We start from the raw sequence: 17,863 nt of genomic DNA, 5'->3' as shown, positions 1-17,863 counted from the left end.
TGATCTGTACCTCAGATGGTATAGGCAGTGGTCCACAAGATGAGATGTAAGAGCAAGTGTTGTTGTTTTGATTTGTTTTCCCTCTTCAATAAACTTAGTTCCCTGAGGGTTTCTACCAAGTAATTCCTGATTAACCTAGTTTAAACTAGTGTACCAATGTCAACATAGTGCACAGGCCCTTTAAAAAGTATTGTTCAGTAATTTATACATTTCTAATTGACCTTCCCCTTTGCTGTGTTAATGCAGTTTTAATTATGAAATGAATATCAGATAGGATGGCATTGAGGAAATTATAAATCTAGAATTTTAGGGCTAGGATGCAGGGCAGTTGGTACAGTTCTTGCCTCAACTGTAGGAAACTCTGGATATGCTCTTTAGTTCTGCACAAACAGTTTGGTGGTGCATGCCAGCCACACAGCCATGTAAAGTCGAGTCTCGGAAGGGAAGAAGGGCTAAAATGTTCCAAGTGCCATAGACTGAATACTTTGAAGTTTGCATGTAGAGTGTAGATGTGTAGATGTGTCGAGGCAGCAGCTCTGAGTTCATCTAAACATGGCTTATTTTGAATGTTCGTGATTTTGATCTCAGAGGACAGCTCTATATCTTCCTTTCAGGCTGGGCTGGGCTTGCAGGGCTCTCCACAGTTCCTTCTCAGCTTTCTTACACCAGGACTCTCAGAATAGGCGACTGATCCTTCACAGTGGTGGCTGGACAGACAGGTGGCTGGACCCTGGCTCTTGCCTCTTGCAGAGGACCTGAGTTTGGGTCCCAGGACTGACTCAGGACACTCACAGTCTCCTGTAATTCCAGATCCAGGGGCTCCAACACCGTCTTCGGACCTTCAGGGGCACCAAATACATGCATATAAATAAAAATAAATGTTTTTTAAGGAAAAAATTAAAAATACCAAGCAAATATTTTCATAATTATCTTTATTCAGGAGAGTTAACTCAAAGATTAGATGCTCACATTTTAATCATAGAAGTGATCAATAAAAATTTAATTCCGAGGTACTTCTAATACAAGAGTCCTAAAAGTAAATAAATACGGTTTTAAATCCAACTTAGTTTAAGATGAACACACACAGACTCTTGAGGTTTTCACAGTGACACCATGCTTGCTGTCATAGCAACAACTGAGCCATAAAGAAAGGAGCTGAGTTCCATAGCCACAGGTACCACCGGCCTCATCTGGCCACAACTGTCACCCACGCAGATCTATGATAATAGTCAGCTGTCCATCAAAAACATATTTCTAACTTCTCTTAGGCATGGCTTAAAATGCCATTGGACTTGACAAGCCTAGGTAATAGAAAGAATATGAGGCAAATACCTTGTGATGAGATCAATAGATAGAAAAACTGTGACACATGCATGTAGTGTAATAATCTTCACCCACTGAAACCAATTATAAGATGCACCCATGTCTGCAGTCTTGACACACAGGAGGTGGAGGCAGGAGGACCAGGAGTTCAAGGTCATCCTTGACTACATAGTTTAAGGCTCTCCTGGGTTACATGAGCATGTCTTAAAAGTTGTTATGAGGCAGTGCTAATAATGATGGATGTTTACAGAGTATCGAGTAAAAGGGTTTAAGGTTGGTACATGTGCTAAGTGCTAAATATATATGTGAATAGAAAGGGAAGAAAAACCAGAGGCCCACATTACCCAACTGTTGAACATCTAGTTGATAGGAGGATGGATCAGTTTCCTTTGTATTTGTTTTCTGAGCACTTGACAGCAAAACATAGAACTGGTCTGGTCTCAGGGAAGGCCGAACTTTAAACCTAGGTACGGTACATTCAGGAAAGAACCTGTGGTTCTCCTGCATCTAGCTGTCCCGAGACATCCATGAGCTGGGCACCGTGCCTCTGCCAGGATAACACCTACATCTTGCCCTCTAGAAACATGGTTGTAGATCACCATGAGCAAGTAGCAAAGTTGGTTGTTCTTTCTACGGAATGTGCTGGGGTTTGAGTCAAGATCAATGCTCCACCCAGCGGACCCCATTCCATAAGCACGAGTTTTGCACAAGGTGTTTCCTCTGGATTTCTTAATTGAATGTGTTAGAAATATTATGAACTAGATATGAAACTCCACTCTGTTATAGTGTGGCAGTGATGGCCTCACTAACAAATCCAGGCCTTCGGCATGGTTAAAATCTATCAGGAAGAAAAGAGCCCGAGGAAATGGCGGAATTCCCCTTATGTGTTCCTTGCATGAGGTCTGTGGCTCTGTGTAAACTTGGGGTATGAACAGTCACTGCTCACGGGGAGATTCCATGTTCTGAGTGGGCAGTGCACACAGTGGCATGTGTTGATGGCTCCCTCAAGCACTTGCAGTAAAAGTAACCAATAGAGCACAGAAAATCCAGGCAGGTCCGTTTACCACAACAGTTTCCCCAGGGTTTGTTTACATTTTGCTCCAGTGTCTTAGCTTTCATATCTCTTTGCAGTTGTTCTGTAGGTGTGATGTCATCAGTGTATTTGAACCAGGAATCGAACAACGAATCAGTAGAGTATGTGTAGTTGACGTTGGGTATAGAAATAGATATAAGGTCATTTTACACTGCACTGAAACACAGCATCTTCCATTATTTCCTGACCGCCAAGAATTTGATTCAAGGCCTTGAATCCAAAATGTGGGATATAAATGGAAAAACATTGTTGATAGAACTTTCCATCAAGTTGCTGGCTCTCAAGCATCTAAACCCCCTTGCTGGTGTGTTGTTTTGGCTAATTCAGGTCAGAGCTGGTTGGCATGGGTGACTATTTTGTCCTGCAGAATGAGTGACTGCATCAGCGCCATACAGGGGAAGAGTTCTAACTGTGAGGCCACACCCCACCCCACCCCAGACTTGACCCCATACTCCTGTGACAGCGCCCACAGGTCTCCCTCTATGCCTGTCTCTGGGCCAGCCTTCAATCCAGGGCCCTTATGCAGGGCAGGGCGCTCTCTGGGCTTGGCCATACTCCTGTTCCAGGCTGTTGTGTTTTTACTCTGCCACAAGCCAGTCCTTTTTCCTGGAGGTTTTGCCCCCACTAGATGGCACCCCATTGCTGGAAGCCACTTTCTTACCAAGAGGTGGATGTGCCTGCAAACTTGCCTGGGCGTGGCAGGGCACTGTGCTCAGCCTGGGACGGTAACAACTCGTGGGCTGTGGGCTAAGCTCTGCAGTTGGTAGGAGCTGAGCTGGCTTTCTTCCCAGGCAGTGTAGCGCCACTCACATTCTGTTGTGCCTGAGCTTTGACAGCTTCTAGCAACAGGAAAACTAGCTCTCAGCTCTGAGGCTGTTCTCACCCGAGCCAGGCTTCACATCTCTCTCCCTCCTGCTTTCTCCATCTCCAGATCAGCTCTCATTGTGTATGCTTGGCTTTCAGACCCACGGCCAGGGGGTCTGACTCAGCCCTTCGTGACATTTGAAAGCTGCTAGTCAACTGTTCATGCTCTTGTTAATGTCTCTAACTTTGCATTTGGGATGGTTCTTTGTAAGTATAGCCTTTGGTAAATTCTGGGGCTTCTGAATGTTCTTCCAAATGCTTGGTCCTACAGAGCTGTCTGTAAAGAGCTCGACCCTAGAACAATGACTCCAAAGATGACTTTGCTATATTCTTCTTTGTGTGGGAAAAATGACACCAGTGGGCAGGGCAGTCTTTCAGTCAAAACATAACCTTTCACCAGTCCTGCTGACAGCTTCAGTGTGCGGATGGCTCCATGATGAAGGGAGAGGCTTGCTGCCAAGTCTGACAATCAAGTTAGATCCCTGGTAGAAGGAGAAAACGGAAGTTATCCTTGGTTTCCTCATGCATACCATGGTGCTCCATGGCCAAATATAAATAAAGGAGATTGATACCTTTTGAAAAAGGCTCTAATGTGATGGCTAAATTCCTGTAACAACCAAGTGTCCTTCAGTAGCAAGCTCATTAACAAGCAATAGTCTGTCTATCACAAGGAATGACAGAGTTGCATTCACAACTGTATATGAAGAGATCATGCCAAGGAAACAGGAGCCAGGCAGAGGCCCATGTGTGGTACTGTGGTTTCTCTTACACTGTGCTCTCGTGGTTACAGAACCAGTAGGTACACAGTGGCTTCTCGGGGCTGAGAAGACAGGAGGAAGGAGGAGTGGGGCCAGGCACGCAGTGCTCCTGTAGAGAACCCAAATTCATTCCCAACACCCCTGTGGCAGCGGGGGATCAAGCGCCCTCTTCTGGCTTTTGTGGGCATCACACATGTAGGTGATGCTCAGGCATGTATGTGTGTATACCTGCACACACATGCACACGCAAAACCATTTATACACATAATAACCCTAACCCTAACCATAGAAACAAAACAAGAGCAACATGCCAGCCCCCAGTGCTGCAAACACCCAGTGTTTTGGCTGTGTCAGTGCCAGCGTCCTAACCGTGATGCCCTACTGTGGGTTTGTAGGGTGTTGCCATCAGGGAAACTAAGGAAAGGAGACATGGTGGGTCTGGAGTTGTCTCCAAATAAATGTAGTTGTAAAGATCTTTAGTCCCCACCCCTGCGGCAGTAGTTAACATGCATTCTGCTTTTTCTTCACTTTAGGGGAAAGAAGGTCTGAATAGGTTTCTAGTGATTGATGCATAAATTGAGGCTGTTTTGTCATAATTAACACTGATGTGTTCATGTAACACATGAGCTATGGAATCACATCGCTCTGATCAATAATTTGGACATGTGTACTTGGTTACCCGGTGCATTGTAAACCAAAGGGGACAATAGGAGTGTTTGGGGCGTAGTTACATGGTTTGTCTTTGTACTCCACACAAGGAGCACAGCTCGCTCTTTCATAACGTGAATTCATTAAAACAAAAGCCAAAAAACCCTCTCACCTTCCACACCAAAGACTAAAGCCATGTCTATGCCAGAGAGGCGGTAAGTGCCAACTCCTCTTTGCCACTCAGGATGAGAGATGCAAAGTACTTAGAACAGTTATCCAAGACAGTCGAATTAAGTGCTTCAGTCCAGGAAGTTTGTCCAAATTGACATGGAACTCAGAAAACCAGCAGTAGAGGGTACTGTGCATTGGCATGCATTGATACTCTCTGGTCCTCACATCCAGCTTGTCAGCGGTGCTCCCCAGCTCCAGTCCAGACCACTAGCTCCCGTGTTATAGTCTGATATGCTTGTTGTAAATGAAGCCTTGCCAGATACCATCAATGGTTTCTCTATACATTCATTTAAAGATACTGGATAGCAGGATTGCATGGCCAGTAAAAGATCAACCCACGTTTCACCTTCCTGGTGACTCTGGGATTTGGACTTCATATGCAAATAGCTGACATGGTGCATCTCAGGCACATGGTGAATTTTATTTATTGATTGGTGCCGCACTTCTATGATCCAGAATGGCGGCCCAACACCCTGCTTTCACAGTGCTTGGTAAGACTTGAGTGGTCAGACAGGGTACACTGGTGATCCAGGGGAAGCCCAAGGGTGGGCAAATCATGACTTAAGGGCAAGGCCTGGCAGCAGGAGGACAGAGATTAGAATACAGAGTTAAATCTAGTTTGTTTGGTTTAATGACAAGCTTTGGCTGTTTGTTTACCTTTTCTCCCTCTTAGGAATAGTGTTTTCTTTCCAGGAGTGCTTTTGTGGAGCTGGGGGTGTAGTTCAGAGGGTGATCCCTTGCTTAGCTTGTACAAGACCCTGGGTCCAAATTCTGTGGCCCTACAACAACTAATTAGGCAGAGTTAAAGACCAGCCTCCATTTATGTTGTGGAGAATGGGCATTCAGAGTTCCAGAGGCTGGAGTGACTTCCAGAGCCTTGTTTGTTCCCTGTCAATGGTACCTTGATGGCTTTGCTGCCTGTGGTCACAGCTCCACAGTCAAACCCTCCATCCTTCCTTCTCATCACTGAGTGCCGAGCAGTCACTTGGGTGGCCTGGCACATTGCTGCTTCACCACAGGCATTCTGGGGAATGTGCACAGGCCCGTGACCTGCCGTGTGCCTCAGAGCTACACGCTCTTTCTCACGCTCACCTGCACTGTAAGAGAAGTTCCTTGTGGTTGTTGTTCATTCTGGGAGCATTGCTGCTTTCTTTACCAAGCTTGTTAGGAATCGATGCAGCTCTGGCAGGCCACCTGAGGTGGGTGGGTGCTGCTGCAGATTCCTTCAGAGCCTTCACTGAGAACTGTGGCCTGTACTAGGGCAGCTCACCTCCCTGACCAAGGGGAGTGTACCATCTGCCTATGGGAGTCTTAAGTGGGGCTGAGGTGAGGCAGTTCCTCCAGGCCAGAAACCAGCCAATGTCCCTTCTCACCTCAGGGGACAAGAAGGACCGTGTCCTTGTCCAGCCTGGACCACTCCACAGGATTCAAGTCTGCATGCCAGAAGACCTGAGTCAGGACACCTAGTAGATAGATTTTTAGGATCATTTCTTGCAGAGTGTAGCCAGCACGTTTCTTGGAAAACACTTGGTATATGTTCTTTTATTTCCAAGGCATGACAGTTTTTGTTTGGGTTTTGTTTGTTTTGGTGTCCCAATCCAGTGAACAGTGCAGGGGGAAATTAGAGAATGCTTATGCAAAACTGTCAACTATTTTATTAAATGCGTTCTTAAGATGGCCTGGTCTACAGAGTGAGTTCCAGAACAGTCAGGGATACACAGAGAAACCTTGTCTTAAAAAAACAAACTTAAAAAAAAGAATTAGATTTTAAGCTGTCAGTGATTTCTGAGGCAGGAACAGTGACCCTGCCTCAGACAAACCCCTAATCATCATGCTGTGTTATAATTAGTGTTTTTCATCTTGACCTCTGTCCAGAGGTGTCTTTAACAATTGCTCAACCTTGGTCATGTTCTGTGTCCCTCTCCAGAAGATCCCGTTTTCTGTCACTGCTTTGGGTCAAGATTCCATCATTTCCTGTCTAGTGACCTACTGATGGATTGCTTGCCTCTAGTCTTTCCTGTCTAAACCTCTACATTCCTGTCCAGGTCATCTGTCTGAAAGCCCAGGAAGACCATGCTGTCTCGCTGGTCTGAAATCTTAGGGGCTCTCATGGACAGTCAGGGGTAGTAAAGCTTACCTTGATGTTGCTGTGGTTACTTAGCGTGCAGGAAACACCCCATGTTGACAGCTGCTCAGAACAAGTCCTCAGGAGGTATGGGCTGATGCCTGCCTGAGAGCCAAGAGCAGCAGCAGAGTTCCAGTCAGACAGCCCAGGCCAGAGAGCTAAGAGCCCAGGAAGACTCAGTGTCCATGGACTGCACTCCCAGACCTTGGGAGGAGGGGTGTGGACAGTGGGTTGGTCTAGTACCCAGAGCCATTAGTGTTCCAGAAAGACTTCACCTGAGAAACTGCAAGCCGAGACTGCCTGTGAATGAGAAAGAGCCTTCTCTATAGGGGCTGGCAAGACTGCAGAAGACGAAGTGCCCACAGCCAAGCTTGAGGACCTGAGTGTGGTGACCCGGACTCTCATGGTAGAAGGAGAGCACCGACTCCCACCAGTTACTCTCTGACCACACACACACACACACACACACACACACACACACACACACACACTATGGCGTGCACACATGCAGTGTGCACAAACAGGCAGACATTATAGATAAATATGTTTTCTAAAAGGAGCCTTGTCTGAAAATGCCCCGGTCTTTTTTTTCTTCAGAAGCTCCCTTTGGGAGACTTCCTTCTTAGATGAAGCCAGGAGTGAGGGCAGAGCTTGTGAAGCCGAGCATCATGCGGCTGAGACGCAGCTGTGGCTGAGGCGGGGTAGGGCAGTGCCAGGCTCGGCTTGGGTTTGTCCAGGTGTGGTCTCTCTGGACCCTAAGGGGACTGGGTACTGGGGCTGCCGACAGTGTGCCCAACAGAGTCAGGCCGCAGAACCTACGTGGACGGGGGTTGGGCGTCCTGTGGGCACAGCTGCTGCTGCTTGGCCTGTCTCCCTCATCACTCAGGCCTTACTGGCTGGAAGTCTGGCAACATGAAGTATTGAGGTGATGGTAAAACCACAGAAGAGGGTTAATTCTGTAAGAGCCGGCTGGTTTAACGGCATGTTTAAACCAGTGTGTTAATTCCTCCAGCTTTTTAAAATGAAGTCTTAAATTTTGTGCCTCAGATACAATGTGCTGTGGGCTGGATTAAGTCTGCACAGTGGGCTTTCTCACGGGTTCTTCTGTTTACGCTAGAGTGTCTCCTGTAAGAAGTAAGTGTGAAGGAGAACCATGGGCGTTTTCTGATGTCATGAACTGAAATCTAGCAATTGCATTTTAGCTTCAGAATATTTCAGCACCTTTTTGTGATAAGAAGTGAGAGAGCCTTTCAGTAATTGTAATTGCCATTTTGATGTGGCAGATGTGAAGAAAATACAGTCTTTTAGTGGAAAATAAAACATAATCGGCAATTTTGTGATTATCGCTTGTTTGCTGAGGAAATTCTTTATGAGGAAGCAGCCAAGAAAGATAGATTTTGTTTTTCTGACTGGTTGTCTTTGGCCTCATCTCTCACTGCAGTAGAGTCCATCCAACGCATCCGACGATGTCCTACGTTTTTGTGAACGACTCTTCACAGACTAATGTGCCCTTGCTTCAAGCCTGCATCGATGGAGACTTCACCTACTCCAAGCGGCTTTTGGAAAGTGGCTTCGACCCAAACATTCGTGACAGCAGGGGTAGAACAGGCCTTCACCTTGCCGCGGCCCGAGGGAATGTGGACATCTGCCAGCTGCTACATAAATTTGGTGCTGATCCTCTGGCCACAGATTACCAGGGGAACACTGCCCTCCACCTGTGTGGCCACGTGGACACCATCCAGTTCTTAGTTTCCAACGGACTCAAAATTGATATCTGGTGAGTTTTTGGTGCCTTTGAAGCCAGGTCGTTTCTTTCTGTTGTTAGTTGTGCAAGCTGGGATCTGATCACCAGCTGATCAGTCATAATGACGAGTTCAGGAAGGCATCAAAGCCTTATTAGTGGAGTGTGGGAACATGAGGTGAGCCCTGGAGCACACTTGTGCATGCGTGTGTGTGTGTGTGTGTGTGTGTGTGTGTGTGTGACATGGTAGCTGGTTTCTTTTAACTAATTGTAAAGTATAATTCAACAGAAGAAGGATGGATGCTCTCTGACGAGCTTGTTCTAAACTTAAGTAGCTCTTGCTCTAGGCTCTTCATTTTTTATTCATTATTTTTTAGATTTTCCCCATCCAGGTATTTGTATGTTGAGCACACCTCTCCCCTGAGCTCCAGCCCTCCCTTTCCTCATTTTACACGTGACATAGGTGGGTCAGGGGGCCACACAGCTTAGGAAGGACAGGGCTGGGATTTGGACCAGTTCCTCTGCAGATCTCATGTGTGGTCTTTCGAATCACCTCCTGGCCTCATCATGGCACTGGGGCCCGGGTCCTCTTCAGGCTGCACACTTGAGGACAACATGGGGTTTTGGTTTTGTTTGACCCAGTGCCACCCGCTCTCTTGTGTGGGAAAGGCCAGCTCGTCTCAGTGCTGAGCTTGCTACAGGTTCTTTCTGCCCTGGCGTACTGGGTGGCCGTGGCCACCTGGATGAGCATGGTAGCAGATGTTTCCATGACAGTAGGACAGGTTGGGGGGGGGGATGATTTGAGCTCTGTTCTGTTCTTCTGATGCTAATTTCAGGTAGCTCAGTGCTCGAGCAGCTTTTCATTCATATAAATGTGTGTGCAAGCATACACGAATATATGCGCACAACGTATGTAAAGGCTGAGTTTAGAGATGTATGTGTGGGTACACATTGCATGTGTATATATATGAATGAAAATAGTGTGAACAAAGACTGAGTCTAGAGATATACATACTTGTGTGTACATATACATGAATAGACTCAATGTGTCCAAAGACTGGAGTCTAGACATTTATGTTGTGTACACATACATGTGTGTACATATACATGAATATACTCAGTGTGTAGAAAGACTGCGTCTGGAGATGTATGTGTACATATACATACATGTGTGTATACATACATGAATATACTCACTGTGCACATAGACTGATTCTAGGACTAGACTTTCCAATTCATCTGTGATGTTCTCCTTTTCCTTTTGCTTATTGTCATCTGTTCTCTCTTTTTCCAAAATGTTCTTTTTCTTTTCTTTCTTTCCTGGAAGGAAAAATCCAGTAATTCACAAGTCCAATTCTGGCTTGCTTGGATCTGCTCTGGGCTTGACTTGTGAACCATTGGCCCACGCTGTCCTAGCTGATGGCACACCAATGGGAGCTAGCCATGTGGCATGCCCACTGCAGTGACTTTTTTTGTGGTCTTTTCCAGCAATCATCAAGGCGCTACCCCCTTAGTTCTGGCAAAGCGCCGGGGTGTGAATAAGGATGTCATCCGGTTGCTGGAGTCTTTGGAAGAGCAGGAGGTGAAAGGCTTTAACAGAGGCACACACTCGAAGCTGGAGACCATGCAGACGGCGGAGAGCGAAAGGTACCGGTGACCGTCGTCTAAGCAGTCACCGAGCTGCTTTGTGCTCTATTACTTCATATATGAGCTACGGCTCCAGCTTATAGTTGTAACATGTGCCCGAAGGACCACATTCCCATAGTATTTAGTAAGCTGTGCCACAGTGGCTGTGTTGGAGAAGACACAATTAATTAAAGGCAGAGTTTGAGGGGAGGAGCTTCAGAATTTTAAGAATGGGTCACAAGAATGGGCTTTATTAGAGAGGGACAAGACAAGTTGGGTAGCATTAGGGGGGCTGATGGTCATTTCTAAGGAGGGCGGTGCCGTCCTGGGGAATAAGCAGGAGGGGAGGGGGATTGAGTGTAAACACCGACAGATTGATCAGTCATCGCAAGTACCTTTGCCAGGCTCACACCTGTAATACCGGAAGTCTGCACTGAGGCAGGAAAATTGCCACAAGTTCTAAGCCAGCCTGGGTTACATGGTGAGACCCTGATTATGTAAAGATGTAAACTCCAGTCCTCACGATTGTACGCAAGTGCTCATAACTCAAACAAATGAGGGATAGTAGCTCTCACATGAATTGGAAGTAATGGGCTCCTCCCTGTAACCAGAGCTCAGATATGGCGGCTGGCAGGGTCCTTAGGTGTGATCGCTTTTTATCATGCACGGTGGGGTCAGTGTGAAGGTCTGCACAGTGCCCTGCTCTCTGGCCCCGACAGGACGGCTTATGGCCCCATGCCTGGTGGGCTGCCTCGGTGAGGTCAGCTTGGTGCGCTTACTACACGCTGTCTCTTCCAGCGTTTCTGTGGGAACACAGCTGTGAACTGGGGTCCAGTGGCCCAGGCCTTTCACACACCATTTGGACCCGGAGGGTCAGCACTTCACAGCCCGTCTGATGCCTTGGCAGCCATGCCACCTTCCTGTGTGGTCTGCTGTTCCACACTCCCACTGAGCATTCCTTTGTTAGTTACATAAGCACTCCCTGGTGTCCTACAGGGGCCCCAGGGTTTTTACTGTGAGCTGGGGAAGCCCTCCCCACCCCCAGCCCTCCAGAAGCTGACATTCTAGCCCTTGCTTTACTCTGTAGGGATTAGAGTCCATATGCCAAGGGCACGGTTAACAGTGGTAACGCTTTGCCTCTGCAAATATGTGAAACTTATTTTCATCTTTCTGTATAACAGTAGCTTACTTTAAGCTTTTTAAAAAAAGATGTATGTGTGTGCATCTGTCTGTGCGCTCCTGCATGCTGATGTGCAGGTCTGTGCAGTAGTGAAGAGGCCAGAAGAAGGTTCCAGGTGTCCATATCACTCGCCATTCATGCTTTCCGGGCAGGGCCTCTCTTGGCCCCGGCCTCCTGTTTTCTCCACTTCTCCCCTCCCTTGGAGCTGGGTTACAGGCATGTGTGGGGTGCCTGGTCTGTTAGGCGGGTGCAGGAATCTAAGTCACAGTCCCCGTGATTGCACACGAGTGCTCATAACGGTTGTGCCATTTCTCCAGCCCCAAGCTTCGGTACTGCGAAAAATATTTAATAATGTATGCTTCTCTTGATGCTTTTTGGAGATCTCATTTTGATACTGGCTAGTAAGTCTCTTTATCAGAAATACACTTGGGCTTTATTTTGCCTGTTGTGATTACTAATTAACTAAGGCACGATTAGTTGATTGGGCAGCTTTGGAGCCATGTTAGCCCCTGCCTTCCGAATGCTTGTCATGGGAGTTTGTGTTAGTTACAGGCTTTGGATGCTGACTCTCCTCACTGTAAACGATTAACGCTGCTGCTGTGTGGTCCTCCTACTCACTCCCGCCCTCGGTGCCACAGTCGCAGGGATTAAATCCCATTTAAAAATGGCTTTTCAAAACTGCAGATCAAAACCGCAGTGGAATAGTACTAGCTCTGAGGACAGCTATAACGGACTATCACTAGTACTGTGGGGGTTGTGGGCAAGTAGACCCCTCTGAAGACAGCACAGAGTAGTGGGACCACTTTGAAAAACAGTCTGACAGCTTGTTAAATGTTACACAGTTACCACGTGACCCAGCAGTTCTACTTGCAGGAACATAGCAAACTCTCATCCACAGATGAAGGAATAAACACTACCTGCTTATCCAGAGCAATGTTAGTCTGCCATAAGAATGAATGAAGTATTAATAGATCCTGCAGTCAGGATAAATAGCGAAAACGTGCTGTATGGGAGAAGCCAGGTACTAAAGGTCACACACTGTTGGTGTGGTGTCCCAAATGGGGAAGTTCACAGGGGGAAGGGTAGATTCAGGGTTCCTGGAGTTTGGGGGACAATGAAGGGTGACCGGTGGGTCAGAGTTTGAGACAAGTGGTGATGGCGTGTTGGAAATAGTCAGGAGAGATGGTTCACACCCGTGAAAATCTCAGAACCACTGATTTTAGCCAGCCAACAGGGTACATGTCTTTAATTTTAGCCCTGAGAGTCAGAGGCAGGAGAATCTCTGTGAGTTCCAGGCCATCCAGGATTACATAGTGAGACATAAAAAGAAGACATTTCTACTATAGATCATGAAAATAAACAGAATGGTGGAAAGTACAAAGGGACAAGCCAGGAAGTGGTGTCATAGCTTAACTGTGACCACTTTTAAGGCAATGGATTCACTGTGATACTTTCCATGGGGTTCTGGGAGACATAGGATAACTTGTGGGGGAGGACTTAGAAATCAAGTTGATGAAGAATACTTCCCCATCTTTGTGTATTACTGTAAGTTCAGATTTATTCTTTTAAAAAAGTGTTTATTTTATATATATGAATGTTTTCTCTGCTTGTATGTATGTATGTACCGACGCACATCAGGTGTGTGCCGTGCTGAAGTTGCACTGCTGTGAGCTGCTGTGTAAGTGCTGGGAATCAAACCTGGGTCCTCTCCAAGAGCAGCAGTGCTGCTAACCACTGAGCCACCCCTCCAGCCCCTCTGCTTTATTATTGTTAATATGTAAAGACAGTGAAGGCGACGTATGTTTAAGAAAGATCTAGTCAAGAGTGGCCGCACACACCTGTAATCCCAGCACTGGGGGCAGAGGCAAGACGAGCACACACGTTGAGGCTGACCTGGTCGGCATGGTCGTCAGTTTGAGGGTGTTCCAATGAGACCCCACCTCCAGTATCCCACACCCTCCTCTCTACTGGAGTCGAGTAGTCCATGGACAGTGGGGCACTGGGTAAGTCTCTGTTTTTATTGGCAGAGTCTGTGGGCTCCTGGAGAAGGCTCACAGAATTCTCGGTTTACACGAATCTTTCTGTGAGGGAGATGTCTGTTCAGGCCGAGGAAACTTCAAATAGGTCAGACTAAGGCTCTTTGTTTTAATTTGACTTCTCAAAGTGCTACTCTTATTATAGAACTTACTGGAATTTTCTTAAATTTCCATATTGTTGTAAACTTAAGGCAAGTGCCGTGTTTTATTCATCTTTTAATATAAAAAAGAATTCAGGTGTTCAGCACATGGACCCATTAGGAAGTTACCTTTGGCTAAGTGTGAAGAAGTCAAATCAGATTGTATGACAGGATTTACCCATACCTTGCTGCTGTGCGCTGGCTTTGTTGCTCTGTGCTGATGGCTGGGAGAATATAAAGGAGGGTTTGGGAGGAGAGTCGGTTCTCATGGCCAGCTGACAGCTGGCCCATATGATTATGTTTCCGTGGCTTTAGGCTGTGACAGCTCTGAGTGCGTCCCGTAAACTTTCAGTCCACCACTCAGTGGCCTTCACACCCCAAAGGCAGAGCCCCCATCTTCTGTGTGGTGTTTACATGGCTCACGATAGTGCCATGACCACTTGACTCTGCTTTAGACTATTTAAACTACCGTGTTTCTAAGTAGTCTGTCTCCCTGCAGAAGAAAAGCGAACTCATTCCCTGTTAAGGGCTCAGACAAACTGAGAAGGACAAATCTGGACAAGGTGGCACACACATCTGTGTTCCCCGGTGCTCAGGAGACTGCAGCAGGATGAGAGTTCGAGGCCAGCCTCAGCTATAAAATGAGTCGTAGGCAGGCCGAGCTGTGTGGGAAGACCCTGTAAATAAATATATAAAATGGTGGGGAAGCTGGTAAGGACCCCTGGCCAGCAAGATGACTCAGCAGGTGAAAGCTCTGGTCATGAAAGCCTCAACTGGAAAGAGAACACATGCAAAGACACAGAGGATAATTAAAAAAAGAATCCCTAAGACCAGTCCACATGTACTGCAGGCTGAGAAGTAAGCTTCCATTAATAGATTTTATTTAGAGAATTCCAGCACATGACAACTAAATTAAGAGAGATTCCTTTCCCAACTTGAAATCCATATACCGTGTTGAAGTGGACTTTTAAATCTACTGGCTGGTTTTTTTTGTTATTTTTATGACCACAAAATATCAAATTATGAAATTCTGTTTTGAATTTTTAAAAATATTTTTAAATTTTATCTTCTGTGTTTGAGTGTTTTTTTCTTATATGTATGAATGTACTGTGTGTGGCTGGTACCTCTAGAGGCCAGAAGAGGGCGACAGACCCATTGGAACTGTGGGTACCCGGAACCTAGCCAGTGCTCTTATCTGCTGAGCCATCTCCATCTCCTCAGTATGAATCTTCTAAACGTAAAACAAAATGGGTTTTTGTTAATGTCTTGATGAAGGCAGGCATCTGACCTGTTTCAAGATCTTTGCTTGTGGCTCCTGTGAAATGTTTTTATGTTTGACAATTTCATGCATGCTTACAATGTATCTTGATCATAGTCATTCCCCTTCACTCCTCAGACACCCATTGGGACTTCCTGACTAGGAGGTGGTGCTGGGTGCCTGCTGAGTGGTGAACCAGGGATCCAATCATTGCAGTGTATTAGTTAATGGTCTAAAGCCGATATGTGGATTCCCAGGAGTTTGTAACCAGCACATTCTGGTTTCTCTGTAGCGAGGTCTCCGGTACTTCATTCATTGGAAGGCTGGCCTTCTCTCAGTACTGTAGCTCGCCTTGTTTTGTGCTCTATGGTGAAGTGTGTTTTCATGCCCCTTTCTTTTTCCCTCCTCCCACAGTGCCATGGAGAGCCACTCCCTGCTCAACCCCAACCTCCAGCAAGGCGAAGGAGTCCTGTCCAGCTTCCGGACCACGTGGCAGGAGTTTGTGGAGGACCTGGGCTTCTGGAGGGTCTTGCTCTTAATCTTGGTCATTGCTTTGCTATCTCTGGGCATCGCCTACTATGTGAGCGGGGTGCTGCCCTTTGTGGACAACCAGCCTGAGCTGGTGCATTGAGTTCTTAGAATATTTCTTAGGGCAAAGCAGCAAGGGCTGTTTTCGTTTTGGATTTTTACTTGCCGAGGCCCTTTGAGAAGAATGATGTGTTCCTTTGAACTTCATCCTGTGGTTGGTTATACTGCATCCCGATGATACCTCTGAGGCAGCCTATGGTTAGAGACTTATCTGCCCAGGCTTGTGTGATCAAATGTGGCAATGACCAGAGCTCCAGGCAGAGCCAGAGGCCCCCAGCAGGGCCCCGACCTGAGGGAGGAGCAGTGAGCACTGGAAGGCAGGCTGTTTGTTCTGTGATTCCATTTCGTTAGTGGATTTGTTTTCTTTCTCGTTCAGTTTTTGCACGAGCCCTGTTCTGTTTTTATTTACTTTCCTGGGAAGAGGAGAGAGTGAACACTTTCAGCTTACATTTTTAATTCTTTTTCCCTCACAACCTAAATGACAAATTAGAACTGTTAGAAACTTTGAGTTTTAAAGGATATTTTCAAGCTAGTCAGACAGCAGATGGGTTTTGAATGTTAGCTGTCTTCTCTGGATTGATTTGATCTGATGTGCGGTTGCTGTGGGAAAATTTTGATTCATTCTAAAGTGATTATTTGCAGTGTCTGAAAGTTCACTTTCCTCACTTCCCAGTCTCCTCCCACTTTTACTTTTGATATGTCCTATTCAGAAAAATATCAGGAAATCCTTTGTAGTGAGTAGTCAGTAGAGAAAAGGAATCCTCCCCTTCACTGTCACCGTAACTGTCGAGGCACTGAGACTTAGTCCTGTGAGCCAGCTGTGTCACATGCATGTCACAGTTAACCCTTGATCCCAGTGAACGCCGTCCAGGTCAGCAGTGGCCAGCAGTGGGAGCGGGGGAGTATTTCTGAGTTAAGAGCTCTGAACAATATCGTGCTGGTGCCATGGTGCCAGTCTGCTGTGCATAGGCGCATTATGTGAGTAGGAACCTGGACCCCAAACTATGCTGCAGCTTCCAACAGTGTGATTGACAGCCCCCTTTGTCTGTGCTTCTGTAATATAGAAAGCGTGTCTTTGTGTTATTGTGGAGTGTGGAGGCTAATAATTTTTCATTGAGGAAAATCTGAAACCCGTGGTGAAGAACTGATGGTTTTGTTTTCTATAGCGAAGTCGCCACTAGTTGACTGCGTAGAGTGGGCCCTTCTGCCAGCCCCTCGCTTGCCGGCATCTTCCCCTCTGCTTTTACATACCAGGCTTGACACTGTTCTTTCATGTGGCTTTATCCTAGCTGAAGGAACTGCTTTACAGCTCCCGACTGGCTGCTTCAGAACCAGCCTGTAGTCTTGCTCTTACTTAGTCACACGTGGTGGAATGCCAGGAGGGAAAGCAGGCTTCTGCCCAGAGGTTCACGGGTTAGAACGGAATGCTTTAGGAGTGGTTTTCCCTCTGTAAATCTTAACGCATGTAATATGGAAATGCGCTGCGTCTAAGATCCCTGCTTCCTGCCCAGTGCTGGTCTCTTTGCATTGTGTGCTCTGCATTATTCATTCAGCAATGCCACCAATAAATGCATCAGTAAATCCTTAGTCACCATCCATTTCTTAGTGTATCACATTTCAGGGTTTTGTAATGGATTGCAGTTAGCTATTTTAAAAGCCAAGTGCTTTAAGCCCTGCTGTCAACACAGCTGTTTATCTTTGTTTGTCTTACGAAAGCTACAGAACCAGTGAACACTGCGAATGGAGTGATAAGCACCTCCTGGTTAGGTCACTTAGCATGCCTCATCTCAGTGTACCCCGTCACTCTAGGACACCTCATGTCCCCGTCTCAGAAACTGATAAGGCTGGTGCAGTGGAGGATCAGTGGCCCCTGCAAGCCAGGCCACCCTGCTGGGCTGTGGAGAGCAGCAGCCAGATGGAGGCTGTGTCCCGCTTGTCTCTCCTTTCCCTGCTTTCTGTGACACATTTGGACACGGTGTCTTGCTTAAGGGGAGCCTGGCCTGTTGCCTTTTCAGCAGGGTATCACTCAGTGTCCCCTCTCGTGTCCTCTTCTCCCTGGCCTGCTGAGAAGACCGTACACTGCTGCCTCATATACCGCCCCCCCCCCCCGTTCCGTTCTCACCGCTCCCCGTGCTCATTGTGGGCGCATTCATTCTGCAATGTGTGGCTGTTGCTGTTTCTGTAACCCTCTGTCCATGGAACATTGTTAGAGCTCCCTGTGCAAAGGTACCGGAAGCATTACACACACACAC

General features: G+C 46.8%; 1 protein-coding gene across 1 annotated transcript; it reads left to right on the top strand.

Annotated features, from left to right (window-relative positions):
- The first annotated feature begins 8,470 nt into the window (after positions 1-8,470).
- Ankrd46 (ankyrin repeat domain 46) lies at positions 8,471-17,198 on the top strand. The gene is made up of 3 exons (XM_051202754.1): positions 8,471-8,819; positions 10,272-10,430; positions 15,438-17,198. Exons 1-3 carry the CDS (start codon positions 8,509-8,511, stop codon positions 15,652-15,654), a joined length of 687 nt encoding a protein of 228 aa, XP_051058711.1. The 5' UTR covers positions 8,471-8,508; the 3' UTR covers positions 15,655-17,198.
- Positions 17,199-17,863: the final 665 nt, after the last annotated feature.

Source organism: Phodopus roborovskii, unplaced genomic scaffold, assembly GCF_943737965.1.
Source record: "Phodopus roborovskii unplaced genomic scaffold, PHOROB, whole genome shotgun sequence".
Taxonomy (NCBI): domain Eukaryota; kingdom Metazoa; phylum Chordata; class Mammalia; order Rodentia; family Cricetidae; genus Phodopus; species Phodopus roborovskii.
The sequence above is the reverse complement of the archived record's forward strand: the minus strand, read 5'-3'. Positions and strand labels throughout refer to the sequence as shown.